The sequence below is a fragment of the Gobio gobio genome (genome assembly GCF_949357685.1).
Source record: "Gobio gobio genome assembly, chromosome: 2".
NCBI classification, from domain to species: domain Eukaryota; kingdom Metazoa; phylum Chordata; class Actinopteri; order Cypriniformes; family Gobionidae; genus Gobio; species Gobio gobio.
Genome location: NC_137098.1, coordinates 50,524,996 through 50,545,855, shown reverse-complemented (window position 1 = coordinate 50,545,855; position 20,860 = coordinate 50,524,996). Strand labels below are relative to the sequence as shown.

Sequence of the window (20,860 nt, the reverse complement as noted above, 5' to 3'; positions counted from 1 at the left end):
TAGTATTCATATTCTGCTATCACACACACACACACACACACACACAAGTATGTAAATACAAATATGTGGAATTATCCAGAAAAAGAAAAGAAAAAAAGACATTTTATTCAATCAAAATATATTTAAATGAAATTATATTATAGGGGGAAAAATGCAAGGGGTTTTAGTTTGAAGTCTGTGCAGACTTGGCCATACATGCTAAACTGCACAGCTAATTACATTTAAATGCTCACAGTGCTGGATCCGGTTTGGCACTAGTATATATTGAGGACAAGACGTTCGCCCTCTTTTTATAGCCCGGACAAGAGCTGTAAATTTGCATTATGCAAAATTTTAATGCAGCATTGAAAGGTTTGTTGAGTTGATGATTTGGGCTGCCATATGCTTACATGTGCTAGCAGGTCCTGGTGCATGCTAGTTAATGAAGTTTTATTGGCAGGATCAGCAGGGTTTCGATCATCGCATGGGGCAGAAGGCCAGGTGAAACAGCTGTTGGTCATACGGTCTCAATTCAGGAGAAAGTGAAACCCATTTTATTAATGCCATATTAGTCAAAATGCTGCTTGTCATTCAACAGCACAAATGTGATTAGACTTTTCAATGTTTTAAATTCGATTATTATTATCATATAAAATATTTGTTTTATATTTGTGTATATTATATTTTAAATATTGTTCTCTTTGTTTCAGTTTATCATTTATTTAATAATTATGTAATTATTAAGAGCAATTGATATTACAGTATATCAATTATGTATTTTTCTTTTAGGTATCAGTTGCGGTTTAATTGTTTGTTCTTTTATGCAGTCGTATTTATTTGCATGTGTAGGTTCATATAAATGTCAGTTGAGCAGAATTATAATGATTTTGTGTGCATGTGTTCTCAGTCTTTAATCTTTGATTTAGTTTGATCTTTACCTTTGGGTCTTGTCTTGAGACGCAACAAGGTTGCATATAGTGTCTTAATAGTGATTTAACTGTTCTCACTTTGAGGTCACTGACAAAACACAATCATAGTTAGATAGTTTTTTTATTTCCCTTTCAGTCATCTTGAACAACTCTCTTATTTTGTATTGACATTGACAATGGAGACAGAGATTCTTCACATAAGAACCTCCAGAGTCCCGTATGCGGACCATAAATCACAGTCCTTGTTTGTATGCATTGCTGGGCTAAAAATAACTTTTTATTATTATTATTGGTTCAGATGAGGGAAAATACCTTTTCACAGCCCCTGAGCCGTCAGCCATGTCAGGCACGCCAGCTATGCGCAGCCCGCGTCCCGGCCCGGCCCGGGCACAATCGCTGCTTTTAGAGCCCTCTTAATTTACTTAGGATGGGCTCACAGCATATGGGAGTATCCACAAAAGCCAACTGATGGAGAGACAAAGAAATTCCAGTATTCGGACATTAGGGGGAAAAAAAGTCATTCAAATTTAGTCATAATGGTTCAGCTGTCCTAACCAAAGGAAGAGAAGAGAATAGTCTTTCCCTCTTTCGCCCCCTTTCTTTTTTCCTCCTCTTTCTTCCTAGTGTGTGCCTGGATCTTTTATCTCTCTTATTCACTTGGGACTCTTCAAAGTAACAAGCTGCCCTCTCTTCCCTTGGTGCTGGACTTGGAACTCAAATTAGGGACTGCTTGATTAGAGGAGAAGGGGGGTAGGGTTGGCCTGGGGTGGCAGAATGGCTGTTGGACAGAACAAATCGCACCCCTACAAAGTGTCTTTTATCTGGTGGCCCCTCTCTTTGACAGCTCCCTCTCTCGCTCATTCACTGCAGTCGCAGTTGTTTCTCTCCGGTATTCGAGTTGGACATTGTGGGAAATGCCATCCAATCTGGTTTGTGACAGTGAAGGGAGAGGAAGGTAAATGTTCTGTTGATGTCGCCTCTCTTGCATATTCTTGCTCAACCCCCCCCCCCCCCCCAAACCCCCCACTTCAGCCAAAGGTCCTGAGTGGAATCTTATGTCCGCGTTGATGAATTAGACAAACCTAACCTGCTCTCATTATTTAGAATCTCCTGGCCAGACCCTGTCAAGCCAAAACGACAATGCAATGAGACACCTTTACAAGAGCAGCCAGACTCTCTGCTGTTAAGAGCAATGCAATATGCACCACTGCTCTCTTTGTCAGCACTCTGCAGATAGAAACAGACTGAGCTCCCCTCATGCTCCTATGCCAATAAAAGTTTTATCTGCTTTTAAAAGGAATCTATAATTCAATGCAGGAAGAAGAGGGTTTTCTATACCAAAACAGGAGTACTAAAATATGCACAATTCTCACGAAATTCTCACAGCTGAGCTTTGTCCAATCAAGTAAATAAATAAATGCATATATATCCATGTATTCATTTATACTGAGACATCTCAATTATGAGATTTTATCTCATTTATTGTATTCATATTTTTAATAACGTCTTTTTTTAATGTATGTATATATTATTTATGCATGCATTGTATAATATTGGTAAATATCAGCATATTGTTTGGTATTCAAGTGATTCAAGTTCAATCTTTCAAGACATTCAACTTTCCCTTATCCACTGAGACGTTATTGTAAGAAAACAACGAGATAGGACTAGAACGGGGCAGAAATCTGAGGAGGGGAAAACAGGAGTGAGAGAGAAGCGGGAAGACTTTTTGGTAGCAGGGTGGGGTGGCAGGGGTGAGCTCTGGACAATCGAGCCGGAGACGAAACAATGGAGCCTCTGTTAGTATGCTGCTGGTGTTTGTGCAGACCAGCACTCCGCACACACAGAACCTGTGCTGGGCCCTCCACAGTCTGCGGCCCCTCAGTAAAACTCAGCTACTGTACCGCGTGTGTAATCGGTTACCTATATATATATATATATATATATATATATATATATATATATATATATATATATATATATATATATATATATATATATATATATATATATCTATATATATATATATATATATATATATATATATATATATATCTATATATATATATATATATCTATATATATATATATATATATATATATATATATATATATATATATATATATATATCTATATATATATATATATATATATATATATATATATATATATATATATATATATATATATATATATATATATATATATATATATATATATATATATATATATATATATATATATATATATATATATAACATTAAGGATTGTATCCTTTTTGAAGTGTACTCCTGGCTGTTGTATTTCAGAACCGAGTGCAGAGGATTGTGTGACTGAAATGTCTGATTGAGTTGGAGGGTTGTCCGGAGAGCTCCTGAGTGGGCAGAATTGAGTCCAGATGTTTGCCCCTCAGTAGGATATGAGTCCTGTCCTCCCCCAGAGGCCCCTGAGATTCTCTGTTGGGAGGAGGAGCAAGTTATGCTTTTTGACATCCAACAGCCCTTCTGACTTGGTGAAGTGTCTCTCCCTTCGTCAACTGAGAGATGCTCTGCCGCCCCCACCTCCTTCTGACTCTCTCTCTCTCCCCTTCTCTTTCGGAGCGTGCACGGGGGCAGATGTCAGTCTCGACAGCAGCAGCCGCTAAATACAGCCCTTCATGACTCAAGCCAAAGGTTAATAAAATCGGTAGCAAATGTATCAATTTTACAGATAAGCCATTCACAACAAGTGTAGGCTGAATAAAAAGTCAATTCAGGCCCAAGGAAACCACATGCAGTAGCAGTGAATGGGTGCTTTTTAGGTGTCTTTTTTGAGAGAGAGAGAGAGAGAGAGAGAGAGAGAGAGAGAGAGAGAGAGAGGGTAAATGGAGAATTGCAGCCTCTCTCCTTTATTGCTGCCGCGCAGGCCCGGCCAGTAAATTGCTCTGAATGGGGGCTGGAGGTTGACAGGCCCTATTAAGACAAACGGCCTTCCTCATCAGAGAGATAAAATAAATCAGGTGTTTAGTCAAATTAAAATAGTTGAACTAGAGCGAGCCCCAGGGAGCCGCTTCAGAGAAACTCAAGACAGATGTGGCCAGGGGAGCACAGGAAGACACCCAGGAAAGAATTTAACACTGAGCTGGCTGCTAGCCAAGCCAATCGTACTGTTCTTGTGCAGCAGCAGGTTACTGTCCAGAGGCAAGATCACTTAGCATTGATTAGCTAAAGGTACAGCGCAGCCTCACGGGAGGCATGTACATTGTCTGGTGTGATTATGCGTTGGGTAGCAACACTGTGTTTGATGCGTGCAGGCAAGATAATGAGAGGATACAGAGGTGACGGTGACCCTGTTTGCGAGAGGCACGTCAGCTCCGAGGTGTTTGCGTCTGCTCCTCCCTTAATGAGAATTGAGAGCAGTCATTACATGGCAGCGCCTCCAGTCGTGCAACTGTCGCCAACGCGCACACACACACTTGCCCTGTATTGTCTATCACTAATCTGCCACCTTCACTCGTTTTGTGACAGCTCCTCTTATTTAATAGGAACAATTCCATTCCTCCCCATCTCTCCACGATCACCAGAAGTGGAAAGAGAGAGTGAGGGACTCGCGACCTTCGCACTTTTAATGAAGCCTTTCAGTTGTCAGACTAGGCTGTTTGGATGATTCCATTCTCGGCTTTGAAGGAGCTAGAGTTTCCCTCCTGGACCGCCTTCTGTGGTCTTCAGGAATTCTCTTGACTGATACGTACTGTAGCAGTTTGGATGCTCAGCATTTGCTGGCTCCGTCCTGCCCTCTCAAGAAAGAAAAAAAAAAAACCCTGCTGATCCCAGGAGATTCTCGATTGTGGGAGCTTTTTATATCTCTGATGCACAGATCAATTAAGGCTCTGTTTTGCAGCACTTGCTTTGTTTGTTCTGTCTCTAGGATAACTGACCTTTGCCTTCATATAGAGACTATATTTAAAAGGTGAGGGGGACATCTGGCTGATGTAACATGAGATGTAAACCTTTTCTTTTCACTGCTGGGAGAGTGTACAGGGTCATGGAGAGAAGATTTTGTTTTTGTTCTTGCCTTTGGTTCCTTGTGTTTGACTGCATGTGTTCTGTCGCAGGTACTCCAGAAAGTCTTGCAGAGAAGGAGCGACAACTCTCCACCATGATTACACAGCTCATCAGCCTTCGAGAGCAGCTCCTGGCTGCCCATGATGAGCAGAAGAAACTGGCCGCCTCACAGATGGAGAAACAACGTCAGCAAATGGAGCTGGCACGCCAACAGCAAGAGCAGGTTAGAATGTGCAAACCAGTGTGGTGCGCCACCCTGTTCAATAAATCAGAATCAAAGTCTGTTCCTGAATTTTATTTTCATTTGAATTGAGGTAGCAAATAAGATGCACAATTTGAATTTGGAATGTGAGAAAGTAAATTGAAAATTATTTACAAATTTTTTACTAAAATAGCACAATTTCAATATTTAGTTAGTATATATCATCATGTTTAACTTCGTTTCCCACAATCCATTAACTGTTGAATTTCGATTCAATTCAGTAAATTCCTCTTCCAGTCATTTCAATTCAACTTCCTGTAGGGTGTTGCCAATTCAATTCAAATTCACAATCATTATTTAAAAGGAAGCCAATTCTCCCCAAACCGTCTCTCGCTGGCTTCTTAATGTATATGTCCTATAAACCCAGTTGTTTTGTTTAAAGCCATCTAATGAAGATATTATCAGCCATGCATCACACATTCTCATTTTACAGCCTCATTTATCAGAAGAAGCACTTAAAACAAGATTGCTCTTATTTGCTTTTAAATAGGTAATGAGTCCTTCTATTTAGCAATTTAATATTTTAATTTAGTTTATGGCTTGATGTTTTACTCCTTGATGTATCAGGCTCTGTGGTTGTGAGGACGGATGCACAAAGTAATGGTTATTGTATATAATTGATAAAATATGGAAGCACGTAAATTGGTAGGGAAATTGATCACTATTAGATCAAACTTTGTATGAGAAGCATGTGTAGCTCAATCAAATGAGGCGTACTGAAGGCATCAGCAGCTCATGAGCTCTGTTAATGTCGCACAAGATACATCTCCATCGTCACTGTTTTTTATGGCAAAACCATATAATTGCTTTCAATTTATTATGCAGATGAATAGGTGCATATTAATTCGGTCTGCATTTACCTGAAGCGGATACGCTCGTTTCTGAATTTGCCCTATTAATGTCACCCAACTCTCCACATTAATATCCAACTTTATGAGGACTGTATCTTCATTGTATGCTCAGCTGATTTTAATAAATGGTTATTGCAGGAATTTACTGTTTCGCAAATGTTCAAGAATGCATCCCTTTCCATTAATGACAAACAAAATGGAGGGAGAGGATAGAAAAGAGCGAGAGAGAAAGGGGGTGGGGGAAGGTAGGGGGTGCCTGAAGTTAGGATGTCATTTAGCCATCCAGACACGACACAGTAATTAACTGTTGACACTAGTGAAGAAGCCAGCACAAATTAATCCTGACACATTTGCAGACGGGTGATATCTTACAGTGAACACTTTGTAATTATATTTGAAAATGAAAATTAAATGACACTTAAACCTAGGCTGTCAGGCTAACTGAGGAGGAGGAACAGGGGAGTCTGCAGGGGCTGGGAGAGATGGAGAGAGAGGGAGGATGCGATGCTCTTAACGTCAAAAGCCCACCCTTGGGCAGACCCGACCACTCCTAGGTTGCATAAACATGCCAGTCTTTCACCCTGTGGCACATCGCCCCGGCCAGGCCTGGAGCTGGGTATAATAAACATTAGCAGGCCTCTGATTACAGTCATTAGGGTCAATTGGTGGACGAGAGATGTTACCCACAAGCTCTGATTGCATATATTATCTGTGTGCATAAATACATGGTACAATAAATCTAGTTGCTCTCTCATTGACTATGATAACGTACATCCTTTAATGTTTTAGGCCAGAGTTGAAAGTTCCTGGCGGCGTTCAGCTAAACGAATCATTTTGCTTTCACAGATTGCCAGACAACAGCAGCAACTTCTGCAGCAACAGCACAAAATCAATCTCCTCCAGCAGCAGATCCAGGTCAGTGCTTGACTTTCACGTCTCCATCTCCTCTTATGCGCCTCTGTCAAAAACTGTTACTTTGTTTTTACAACTGTCATCAATCACGTTACAACTGTCACCAATCAGGATAATTGGCCAATGGTAATTCGGAAGGGGCTATGGATGGGTAGAATAATTATCACTCCCTAATTAATGAAGGAAGAGGAAAAAAAACAGAAATGAGAGAAAGCTTAATGACACCAAGTGGTGCCTGTTTGCATGTTTTGTGGAAAAGTGCCCTAAGGGTTTGAGACATGAAAGCCGGTGATAAATGCCTCTGAAATTGCACCATCCCAGTGCGGTGACGTGGCAGCGGCTTTGGAAAAACAGCACAGGCGCTACTGTTAGCCCCGTTCCCCATTGTCCAATATTGGAAAAATCACTTCGCGTTCATTTGCTTGAACTCCGTTGCGGCCGACAATCCTGTAAACATACAGTGTTGACACGTAAATTGCGCAAACCTTGCCTTTTGCAAATATTTGCTGCTTGCTTTAAGTCAGTTTGAGTGATCTTTTGAAGGTCTCTCTTTATAAGTGTGCTTCAAGAATAGGCTCATTGAAAGTTTGCTCTTTGCTTAAAAATAATTGAATTGGATTAGTTGCAAAGTACACACTGTGGTCACCCAAATCCGTTTTCTCGCCACAAAGTGGATTGCACTTTTTTTCCCCCTCTCCGTCAAGCAATTATGTGAAATGAAAAAATGGAAAGGAGGGAGAATAAAGAGAATGCTTACAAGTGCGCCATAAATAAATGTGACGTATATGCGAAGAAAGAGGGGGAAAAGATGCAGCAGAAGAATGAGTGTGCCTTTGTGTGCGTGTGTGAGAGGGCCGTTGGTTTGTGTGGTATGTAGTGCTTCATCAAGCAAGGTTAGCGGACCACCCAGTCGGAGACATGGACATACACAAGCTGGTCAGTGGCAGTGGTCAAGGTCTTTACACACACCATACGCACATAAAAGCCAAGGGCAATGAGAGCAGCCCATGCCTAGAGATACTGTCTTCCTCTTCTTCTTTTTCCTCCGCTTGCTTTCATTGGAGACAGGTACAACATTCCCCACTCCTCGTAGACTCCTTTACACACTCATGAAATGAGTGTGTAAAAAGAGATGAAAAATGTGAGAGAAGACCAGCTGACATAATGGTGAATTGGGTGTGAAACTAGGAGAGAAATAGTTTCACACCCAATTCAACATTATGTCAGCTGGTCTTCTCTCACATTTTTCATCTCTTTTTACACACTCATTTCATTCTTTACCTCTCAGTCCTCACTTTTCACTCTCTATTTCACATCTCATATCTTCCTGTGCATTTGACATATACTTCAAAGCCCGTGAGCTTGAGGCCCTCAGAATGGAATCCAGGAAGGTTTTCTTCTCAACACTATACCCATCATTGTGAGGTTAACCATCTGCCTTTCTTTCTTTCTCTGCTCAGATGTGTCAGGTAAAAACAAACCACTGTCTTATTTACACAGCCCAAAGCACGACAGATTTATAGCTCGGCAGTAAAGCCTCTTTCAAGTGCACTCCTCAAGAGAAAGACCCAATCTGTTAAAGGCTTGTGCTGTTGAAGAGCCCGCAGAACTAGCCACTGTGCTACTACCGTCTGTTATGCACACTCCACCGTGCCATGTGTGTGAGAATTAGCGCTCTTCACTTTCCAGTAGACAGGCCCCTACATGCTTACTGTGTGTTCAGTCGGTAGCAGTAGAGTAAGAATTTGTGTGAACAGTTTAATTACCTTTTGGAGTGGAAGCTGCTGGGTTTGGATGTTCTTAACTAGCGACAGAGCTCATCCTAAACAGCTGGGCTACGCTATACTGTCATTCTGCAGTGCACTGAGGAGTAGCTAACATAAGTAGCTATGTTAACATAACTTTTTTGGTAGCGTGACATGAGCTAAGCTGTCAAAATATTATAGCTTCTACTGTAACGAGCTAACCTTTCCAAGAAATAGAGATGCAGCATAATGGTTTACTGTCACCTTTCAAAAGTTTAGGATTTTTATTCAAGAAGAACACATTAAATCGATCAAAATTGACAGTAAAGTTACAAAAGATTTCTATTATTTTTATATTTATTTTATCTGCTTGTATGAGCTCATATAACTGTTTTCATCATTGATAATAATAAGAAATGCTTCTTGAGCACCAAATCAGCATATTAGAATGATTTCTGAAGGATCATGTGACACTGAAGACTAGAGTAATGATTGCTGATTTTTTTTTTTATATATTGAAATATAAAAAAATTTTAAAAACATTTTACAGATATTTTAAATTGTAATAATATTTCAGAATATTACCTTTTTATTGTATTTTTGATCAAATCTTACTTAAAAATATATAGATATAAAGATATAGCCCTCTTTAATAGCTAGTGCAGTTTTTTAGCCTATATATTGATTGCAGTTTATGGAGCCCTGTTCCCCTTTTTCTTGATGGAACCACTTGTCCAAGATTTAAACACAGGAGACAGTCTTTATCTGCTGCTGTTAATGGCTGTTACACTGGGTCCTAATCACAAATTTTAAGACCAGAATACCACCAAAAACAAAGAAACCAAGAAAGTCAGGCTTAGGACCTGTATCTTATTATGCTTTTTTTAATCTTCTCTGACTTTGTTTTCATATATCATTACCATTGCCTCCCTTTGTGACCCATTTAACTTCCGTCTCCAGAGGCCGTAGCTTGTCGTAAAGAAGAAGGGAAAGTCGGAAGACAAGAGTAGGATGCAATGGGAAGCGAGAGGAGGAGGCTTGCTAATGCAGTTCCCTGGCACTCTGTTTTCATTAGAGCTAGCTCTACAAAAAAATGCCCAGTGCTCTTAATATACAACAGCTTTTGAGTTAATTAGTACTCCAAACAAGCTCTTCAGCCTTCATGTAGAAGACGTAAAAGTTGAGTGGTAAAACAGCATGCAAGGATTGGGTTTCCCCGCTGTTAGCATGGAGCGTGTGCATGGTTTAAAGAGCCAGCCTCCCCATCAAAGCGCTACTGTTTTGGCTCACATGTTAAGCGGCGCTTTAGACCTTTATTGCTGATGTAACTGATCACATCACTGGATTCTGTAAACGGGACTGAACGGGGTCCAAATAAAACCATCAGGCCTGTAACAGAATACAGCGCTGGCTCCGTAAACCAGTTCTGGTTTTCTCCGGAGTTGTTTGGCACTGTGCGTTGAACCACCAAATCAAACCACTTTTGAATTGCCCTTCTCTCCGTTTCATCCTTTCACGTTTTGTACAATGAGCCCAGAGAGATGGAGAGATTGAGACTTTGTCTTTTCAGGAGTTACAATGTCACTTGTTTTAAAGATAACAGATGTTTAGATTACAGAGTTAGAGGCTTATCAGAACTTCAAGCTCAAGGTTTTACTTCTTATTTATTCCTTTAGCCAAAAGCCTCTTGTTGAGAAATTTCATATGGCAACTAATTCCGTCCAGGGAGCGGATTACTGTTATGTGACTGAAGCACAAACTTAAAAGCACCATCAGAGATTGAAGGAGAGGCTTAGGAACAATTAAAAACAAATGTCGAAGGAAATCTTGATCTGAAAGAGAAAATGTGTTACTTATGTAAGACAAGTAAAGCCGCACAAATGAGAACATGTAAAAGCCAACGCCTCCAACAGGAAGGCAAGCCTGTGTTGTTCTTAGCTGTTTAGAATCAGTATTAATCAAGCCGAGTGATTCGGGTTCCGCTGACCTGTTTACAAAAAGCCACTCTCTGTTTTATCGCCCTCGTACCATTAAAATCAGCTGTAATTGTGGATGGCTTCCTGTAGGAAAGAAATGTCATATGAGAGAGACCTTTAATATTTCATTTCGTTATCCTAGACACAAATGAGATTCAACAAACTTTCGAATGAACATTTTTCTATTTAAAAAAGAAGAAAAATAATAAACAGAAAATAAACTAATAATAATATACTTTATTTATCGATTTAAGTAATTTCATTGAGACCTCAGTTGTTCAAAACCCCTCTCCATTTCTCTTTCTCTTTTCAAATTTCTTTCTTTTTGAGTTTCTTTGGCTAAAAACCAAAACAACACTCTGATGAATGAGTAGTCAAACAGTACTGAGTTTATGACCAAAAGTTTGATCAACGTAAGGATATTGTTATGTGATTAATCACTTTCCCTTTTAAGTTTCCTTGTCTTTTGCTTTGTCTGAGCTCCCCACGATGAAGACATAAGTCTGTGCATACGAGGTTAGAGCACAAAAAGCTTTCTTTTTCCAAGAGGTTGTTACGAGAGACTGTCCATTGTCCTCTGAGCTCATACATCTCCTATACTTAATACTTATGATTACAGCTGCTGTGCTTGGTTGAGATTTCAAAGGCCCTTTACATGTGTGCATGTGTATTAGGTGCTATTGTCTCTCTCTCTGGGCTCTGTTTTGCGACGGCAGCTGTAAATTCCCAGGCTGGACTTGGGGATGATCTGGGCCAGGGTTGACGTGCATCTCTAGCAGAGACTTGGCTCGGATCCAGGCATTCCTGCACGCTGGGGCTGGTACGATGTGAGCTGAGGTGACGTAGGGAGGAGAACACACAGGTGGAGGCAGGCTCATCTTATTGTATACACACACACACGCACAAACATCAAGAGAAGAATGATTCCCTCAAAGGTCAGCGTGAACTTTAGATACTGAGTCGAGGCGAGACTGCGGTGTGTTTGAGGAAAAATTCCCGTTGAGATTAAACAACTCTTTCTCTATGAGAATCCCATTATGACGCTCATATACTGTCTCTCATATCACAGCAAACAAGAGTTTATTAGCTCCGATCTCCCTCCTCACATGGCACGACTACGAGAGACAGAGAGAGATAGTCACACTGAGCTGTGTTTGTCAACGGACAGAGATGCTGTTTGTCCGTGTAGGGCCATTGTTGTGCCGACGGTCGCTTCCTGTGTTTTAAAGCAGACCGCCGGTTCAAACACTCTGTCATTGTACAGGCCTGGTTCTACTTATCTAACCCCAGGGCTCCGCTTCCTCTTGCTACTCTACTGAGAGAAACCTCCACGTGGCTGTCTTCCGCTGTCCTCCCCCCTTTCTTCCTCCCACCCCCCCTCCTCCCTCTCCCCTCTTTCTCATGCCAGCACCGGTTGGATCACACAAGCCTCTTGCTCTCCATCTCGCACCCTCTTCTGGCAAGCGCCACTTCTCGTTCACTTCTCTCATTCTTAGGTGGAATCTGTACACATGTTCCAGTTTTTTCCCCCTTCCAGATCAGATTATGAGTGGAATCAGGGAAATTCAGAATGGATTTAATTGAATTTGGTAAAATGTATTAATCAGAGGAAGAAGTGCTGCAATCTTGGAATCTGAGAGTATTATCAATAAAATGTGTTCTATATTTTTATATATGTGCATGTAGGTTAGGGGTGTAAACGTTCAAATTACTTTGGTATTGGCTATGTTCAGGAAAAATGGACTACTGTCAAATAAAAATAAAGAAAATAAGAAGAAGCAATAGCACAAATAAATATAATAGAGCAAAGATTAAATAAAGTAAACAGTCCTTTTCAGATTTTTCAGGTATAGGTCTAACAGTTTTTAGGTCTTCAGTCTTCACTGTATAAATTAAATAAAGATTAGTCCTTATTAAACTTACAAAAGTTATAAAGTCAAGAGCAGTGAGTGATATATATATTTTAAAGTACTTATTTTTATAGTAAAGTATATTTTAATATATATTTAATTCTACTGTACGTATGCGCTGTCTTTCTCGACTGTTTACGTTCACTTAAGACGTGGCCCACTATGTTTGCTAGGATACTCGCCAAGACGGGCATGTTTCGAAAACATAGTTTTTGTGTGAATTTGACCATGCAATTGCATGAAGACTTGTAAGAACTAGTATTTGCACGCTGTCTGAAACGCGGCTTTCCGGGTGCGCTTTGGATGTGTGCGCACACAAAACTTAAAAACACGCGCAAATGATAGACTTTTGTGACGATGCAGAACAGCAATCAGGACAGAGACAGTTTCGTCAACTGTTCCGAGTATCTTTCACGCTGGTCCCAGGCCATCAGTCAGTCCTTATTGTCGAGCCCTACCCAGCACTTTCATGTCTGTTTTGCGCATTGACCATAACTGTTTTTTTTCCACAAACCAAACCCGCAAATGTGTGCGGAACCGTGGGTGAAGAACGGTTCGTTTTTTTAATTTAATTTTTACAGAGAACCGTTACACCCCTAATATAGATAGATAGATAGATAGATAGATAGATAGATAGATAGATAGATAGATAGATAGATAGATAGATAGATAGATAGATAGATAGATAGATAGATAGATAGATAGATAGATAGATAGATAGATAGATAGATAGATAGATAGATAGATAGATAGATAGATAGATAGATAGATAGATAGATAGATAGATAGATAGATACATAGATAGATAGATACATAGATACATAGATACATAGATACATAGATACATAGATAGATAGATACATAGATAGATAGATACATAGATAGATAGATAGATAGATAGATTGATTTATAGATGGATGGATGGATGGATGGATGGATGGATGGATGGATGGATGGATGGATGGATGGATGGATGGATGGATGGATGGATGGATGGATGGATGGATGGATGGATGGATGGATGGATGGATGGATGGATAGATAGATAGATAGATAGATAGATAGATAGATAGATAGATAGATAGATAGATAGATAGATAGATAGATAGATAGATAGATAGATAGATAGATAGATAGATAGATAGATAGATAGATAGATAGATAGATAGATAGATAGATAGATAGATAGATAGATAGATAGATAGAAAGCTTTTTCAGTATGCTATTATAATAAGGAAAAACTAATTAAATCTTTACAGGTTGTCCTTTGTTCTTTGGTATTTCAAAGCTCACGAAGACGAATGGAACTTTTTTAATATGCAATTATAATGAGGAAAAATAAATGAAAGGAAGAGAGAGAGACAGCATTTTTGTGTTCAGATATTTGTGTTGGAGTTTTTTGTTTTGTGGGTGCAGATTCCGAGCAGGCCTGTCTATTATCTCAATAATCACTCACTCCTACTGTGTCGGACTTTGTACATTCTCTTCAATATCAAAACACTGACAGATGCCATTTGAAATAATTTTTGCTTTTGCTGATTTTTTTTCAAAATTATTATCTATGTATTTAAATGTATAAAATATAATGGAGTAATTTTTCGGTTCTGTGTGTACCATCGCTATAGGATTTGCATTCCTGCTCAGTGGCAAAGGAGTGGCACTATTACAGCTAAAGCAGAAGTTGTTGTCAACATTCACTTCAAAGCAGGAAAGGTTCCCTCACATGTGGTTTTAAATGGTGTGGGGGAGCAGCAGGGAGCCTCTAAGGGTTAACTGATAATAGCTGCATACAGCCACCAGATTAAAGATTCTTTTTAATTATACACGGCTAACCACCAGCATAGTGAAGCCAGACAGACTAAAGACGACTTGTGCAGATGATAGACACAATGTGCCAATGTGTTTTGAACAGTCTGAGAGGCCGGTGGAAGAGTGGGCCTTCAGGATATTCCTTTGTTCCTGTGGACTGATAGACAAATGTCTATGTATGTGTGAGAGAGACCGATCCCTCTCATATGTGCACCATTTCCCCAGGCCACTGTGAGTTTGCTTCATAGCCGTGTTTATCAGTGGGAGAGGAGGCCAGGCTAAAGGGTTAATCAGAACCAGATCTCAAACACGAAACACACACGTCCGCATCTGTTGGTCATGACAAACTTAATTTAATCGTAAATAATACTAAATCCTTGTGTATTTTGACTGCGTAATAGTATTATTTTATGTTCACTCAAGAAGCTCGGCAGTTTGTCTGAGGATCTACACAGGTTGAAAAGCCGTTCTCTTCATCTTTTGGCATTTCAAAGCTCACAAACAGGGATGTAGGAATAATAGCAGTCTGTTCTGAGAAGTTGCATAATGGTGTTCAGGTCTCCCCTCTTACTATTTTGCAGAGCAGTGACAGAATTCACAGAGGAAGTTGAACAAAAAGAAACCCTGTCTGCACAGACAGAACAGAGCCTCCTAATTAAACACACAAGACTTTGAGGAACTCATTCGTTATGTCTTTTTCTGAGAGAAGAAAAGGTCTCTTCTTTTTTTCCTCTTCGGGATGTGTGGGATATGTTTTTTTTTCTTCTTTCATTTAGATCATTTAGCTCTAAACAAGTTGCTTATTACTATGAAAGATCCAGAATAAATAAATGCTTTTTTTTTGTTGTTGTTTACTTTATTTAAGGAGAAGGTCATATATTAAAATAGACTGTGGCCTGTTAACATATTTTCTATTTCCCACTGGAATGACGGAAAGAGAATTGTAATCCAGTTACTGTACGCCGGTTTCATCTCCTCTCAGTCATATTACAATCACCATTATTTAGCTGCTGCACATGAAGCTAATTACCATAGCTTTGTCTTTAGCCTAGAGCCATTTGGTTTGCCTTTTTAATTCAATGAACAACAATTAAATCCAATATTTCATTAAGCTCCCTCAAATGCACCAGGCGCCATATAATGGTGAATAATTCAGCTTGGGTTTTTTAGATAAATATAGGGGTGTCTAATTGAACACAGATAATGCTCCTAATTTGCCTCTTGTTAGATGGTTTTGGTTGTCTCTCAGCACCCTTGTGATCTCTCATGCTAAAGTCTCATTTATGCAGAGACAGCGCTGAAAACAAGCTACGCTAAAAAAGAATGTGTTGCCAATTAGCATTGTCTGCCAGGCAAATGGATTGTAATAAGGAAGGAAATGAGCACGGATGTGTGTTTACATCTCTGTGCACACACGTTTTCCCGCGTACTAATGCCCTTCTCTTTACGGTGTGGAGTAGGCTAGCTTCTCCTCCAGCAGGATGAGGAGCATAACGGTCTCATCAAATCCTCTTGGCTTGTGCCCAGTGCGGCGGAGCCTGAAACACGCTCATCCTCCATTTAGCGGAGACTGTTAGCTGATGAAGAGCCCAACATGCGAGAGCGGAGATAAAAGAAAGCGGTGACCCGACTCATTAGCCCCCTTTGATTTAATATATTGACACTTGGATACAAATAATTCCATTTAGTGTGCTTGGTTGGAGGGGGAGCGGGGGATCAATTTAATTAGTTATGAAATGTGACTTCTTGTCACGAAGCAGGAGAAACGCTGACGTTAAATAAAGTCATGTGCGGTTCGAACAATAAAGCTTCTGTAGGCCCGTTTTAAAACTTAATGACGCATAAAAACGGGCCTAATAGTTACATCCTCACCAACGGGCCATGATGCTTTTGATATTAAGCTAATGGATGGACGAAGGTGGAACGAACAACACCAGTTCCAACTGTTCCGGATATTACAAATATAAACAGTGATCGCCTGGCTGAACGTTGATTGCTATAACTCTGTGCTTTCTGTTAGCGGCTAGATTTGTCTTTAACGTTTCCTTTCAGTGTATGATCAAATAATTGCTGTTTCTTTTTCTTTAAAACGCTTTCTGTCAAGAGGAAGAGCGAGGTTACAGACTCTCACCATTTGATAGAAGAGACAGCATTCATTATCTGGTTAATTTGTGCATATGTTCAGGCTAAAAACCATGGTTCCAGTATATAGTCAGTGAGCTCAACACAAAGACATACTTGTAGTTGCATATGATCATTACAAGTGTTTGTCTTCTTTTTCTGTTAACTGCATAACATCTTCATTCTTCTTCATGATTCAATGGGAAAGTTTTATGGCTTAACCCCTTGAGGTCGACGATCACGCCGGTGTGACCGCCTCGATTTTTTTTTTCTTATCGTTGCCACAGAGACTCAAATAATTCTGTCGATAGTTTATCCTAAAATAAAAATTCTGTCATCACTTACTCGCCCTTGAGTTCTTTCAGACTGGTATGAGTTTCTTTCTTCAGTGGAACACAAAAGAAGATATTTTGAAAAATGTCTCAATGTTGTTTTGAACCCCATTGGCTTTCATTGTTCAGCAGTTGAATTAGTCTTAAAAATGGTGTGTGTTTTGCAGAATAAAGAAAATCATACAGGTTTGGAACAACATGAGGCTGAGTAAATAACAGGATCACTTTAACAAGGTTGTGAGGAAGCAGGAGATAAAATTAGCTGAGAAAGACCTGAATCCAGCTTGTTTTAGTTACTCTTTTAACATTTAGCGTCTCCCGTGCATAGTGACATTGACACTGGGTGTTGAACAAAAGCCATTTATAGGGAGTCCTTGCTTCTTCGCAACGGCATAAAAATCAGTGGCTGATTCACGATCCATGAGATCGGTTTTCCGAGTCCAAACCCAGTCAACAGTGGTATAAAGCGGGCGCTGTCCGGCCAGCATCGACCCCTGAATCTCATCAGAATGCACCTGTCACTTGCCGCCACACCACAAGCCCTCCTAGACCATGCACGATGGACCTATACTTAGCTCTCATTGTGCCTGGGCCCTGTGAGGGGAAAAATATCAGTTGGTGGAGAACACATCCTCCAGTGTGATGTTGACTTAGTTTCCTCTCCCCTCCTGCCTGGCCCAGTGTTTTCCCTGTTAATGTTGAGCAAACTGTTTTGTCTTTGCATTGGCTTTTTAACGTGGTCCTCAGCCTCCGTAGTGGGCACACACACAGGGGGAAAGAAGGCAAGGCATTAATAGCCTCTACTGTGTGCGGCCAGCCGGCAGTTTAGAAAGGGGGCCCGTGTTTTCTTAGGGCTAGGGTGGCAAAGCAAAGCATTCAGCCCTGCGCGTCGCAGCACAAAAAAAGGGCCGCTTTGTGTTTCGGATGGGGCGGAGGAGGGTCCGAGCATTCCCGACGGAATACAATGAATGGGCCGTTTTGTCTTGCGTCCGTTTTTCATGCACACTGAATTGTTGTTGTCTTTCTCTCGCTCTCCATTTCTCCCTCTCTCTCTTTTTCATAATTATTCTTCCCCGTCACTGGGTGTGCACATGACATTTGAGCGTGTTTTAAAGTCTCAACACTCTCATGTGCCTGCAATAAAGTCCCGGCCGTAACAATGTCAGCTTTCTGCTGGACAACAGAGCACTCTCTGTTGTTCTCCAGGCCCAGCTGCTGGAAGGGTAGAGCGAAGACAGTGGCTTAGTCTGCACACAGATGACAGGAAGAAGGAGAATGCTCCTCTCACTCTCTCTCTTCATGGACTCACTCACTGGACAATGGCATTTTTAGTTAATGGGTGGTCTGGCTCTAGATTCTCAGTTCTAAACTGGTGGGTCGTGACCCAAAAATGGATCACAGGTCTGTTCTGATGAGGGAAAAACAATGCTAAATACCACTAGCCGTATAGGATTGGAAAATAAATGTGCGTATCAACTTAAAAGGGAGAACAAATCACTTCCCATATCTTTGTCAAAAGCTGTGCGTCGTCCACTGACTCTCAAATTCATCTGTAACTTGGTTGCAGATGCCAACATGGACAGGTGACATGCCTATACTTGAAATCCATGAACAAAATGATGCAAGATAAAATATTAATTTATTGTTGTTATTATTATTAAGATGAAGAAGAGGAAATGTTATTGTTGCTAGAACATTATTTATATATCAACACGTGTATTTTATTTAATATTAATACATTTCAAAGTTTTCGTTTCATTATAATATATCTGCCATTCTCCTGCGGAAGACTCCTAAACTCAGATATAATTATATATTCCTCTAGAGGGAGACCTAAATATATCTGGAAGAAAAGAGCCAACAGTTTTTATTAATTAAGATTCATTTGAATTAATATTCGTTATTTTTGTTCTACAGAATGTTGTCATTCTTCTTTCATTTTGGCAATAAAATAATTTCCTTTTTTCTTATTTTATTTTATTATTATTATAATATTTTTATTTATTTAAGTAGGCCTTCTAATTATATATTAAATATTTATTATTTGGAAGGGTTGACCAAGCATAAAGATAAATATTGATCTTTAAATATGTCATGCATAATTCAAAAGTCCAGTAAAGTAAGTAAATCAAATATAAAAATAAAAACCTTATTGCATGAATGAAAGCATGAATGCATATCACACCGGGCGTTCAGCTGCTGGGTCTGGGGTATATTGTGTATTGTGCCGGTGCCGCTTTTCATAGATATGAGATGTATATGTGGGATAATGATGTTGGCCTCAGACTCATTTGTGGGTTTGTTTATGTCTGTCCTTTTCTCCCCTCATTACCGATGCTGTTTGAGCCAGTCCCCTCGGGTTTAGCCAGTTTACTGCAAACCTTTTTAATTTTATGACCAGACCCTGACAGAAAAATATTTTTCTCCTCCCTCTCCTTCTTTATTTCTTTTTCCCCTTCTCTTTCTTTCTGTCACTGTAAACTGAGTCCCACAATAATTGTGTCATTCTAGAACAATAACCCTGGAAGCATACGGCGAGTGAATTAAATGAGTAGTGAAAGAGAGGTGGACGTGATATTTGTGTGCACTATGCCAAAGCAGTGCTTAGCTCAGAAGACTACTAAAGCCTTAGGCTCGTCTTTGATATTTTATATGCAATACAACCCTAATTGCTTGAAATATTTACAGACTTAAATTACATTTTAGGTTCTTAGAGGCTCAACAAGAATTTGCCTTAAGAACATATTTCTGTTGAACACACACTGATCACATTTTGCTGGTGCTCTTGAGGGAATAGCCTTTACCCCCACATCTTTGTACTGAACTAATTTACTAATTTCAGCATCCCAGCATGATCTTCATGATCAGCATGATTAAGCACACTTATATGATTATTCATAAATTACGATCAGCATATTGTAATGATTAAAAATAAAAGTGTGTTAAAAGGGATAATTCACTCAAAAAGTAAAAATCTGAATTTAGTCTCCCTCGTGTTGTTCCAAACCTGTATAAAACCAAAAGGTGATAGTTTGAAAAATGTCAAACTATGCTTTTTTGTCCATTTAATGAAAGTCAGTGGGGTTCAGTGTTTTTTGTACACTAAATTAATACCATTGTATGGGCAAAATCAGTCTTAAATATCTTATTTTGTGTTCTGCGTAAGAAAGAAAGTCATACAGGTGTTGAACCACATGAGTGTGAGTAAATAATAATTTTCAGATGAACTACTGCTTTAATAGTATTATGCCAAACTGAGCATGAAATTCAGAGATTGGAGCTCAGTTGTGTGTGTATCGTATGCGTTTTTTTGTTTAGTTTTTTTGTTTTTTGCCATGCTCTCCAGGGTGGGCTTGAAGTAAAGCTGAAGTAGAAGGCAAAGGGTGGGGGAGGAAGGGGCAGTTCTGCTTTTAACAGCCCAGACTTAATATAGACATATTGGAATGGCTCTTTTCCAAGAGGGCTTGTTTTACTGTGTAAGGAATTAGCGGAACAAGAAGTCATCTATTGGTTATTCCTCCAGACGAGCTGAGCATGGGCCAGTGTCTGGTTTCTGTGCACCTTGCCCCGTTCGGCACATGCGTGCACACACTGTGAGTCCTCAGAATACATTTGTCCTCTGTCAACTCGGGGTCTTTTGTCAACGGTGGCGTAACATACATCCAAATACACATGAAAACACTGTTTGCTTGTCCTGTTCCAATATCGGGAACGTTAATCTTTTACCTGTTTAAAAAACCTCACAGAACAAAAGAGAGAATGAAAACAAGAAAACACGGTGCTCATCGACCGATAAGCCTTTGAGTCTGTGGGCTAGTGGATTGTCAGAGGCGGGTCGGTCCAGGTCAAAGCCATGGCCGCAGCACAAAGCCTCTTTATTCCCGGTCCTGTATCTGTGTGGCTGATGAGGGCCTCCTGCAGAACTCCTCGCTAACAGAGCAGAAAGAGGAGAACAATGCGTTTAGTCTGTGGCATCAAAGTGGAGACCAG

General features: G+C 39.9%; 1 protein-coding gene across 25 annotated transcripts in view; it reads left to right on the top strand.

Annotated features, from left to right (window-relative positions):
• Positions 1 to 20,860, top strand: part of sox6 (SRY-box transcription factor 6) — a 150,235-nt gene that overhangs the window by 79,570 nt on the left and 49,805 nt on the right. For 21 of the 25 annotated variants that reach the window (XM_079810553.1, XM_079810551.1, XM_079810550.1 and 18 more), the window contains 2 exons: positions 5,003 to 5,175; positions 6,912 to 6,980. In XM_079810553.1, the coding sequence (XP_079666679.1) occupies positions 5,003 to 5,175; positions 6,912 to 6,980 (242 nt within the window). The remainder of the gene's footprint in view (positions 1 to 5,002; positions 5,176 to 6,911; positions 6,981 to 20,860) is intronic. The other 4 variants (XM_079810533.1, XM_079810534.1, XM_079810545.1 and 1 more) reach the window with 1 other exon arrangement.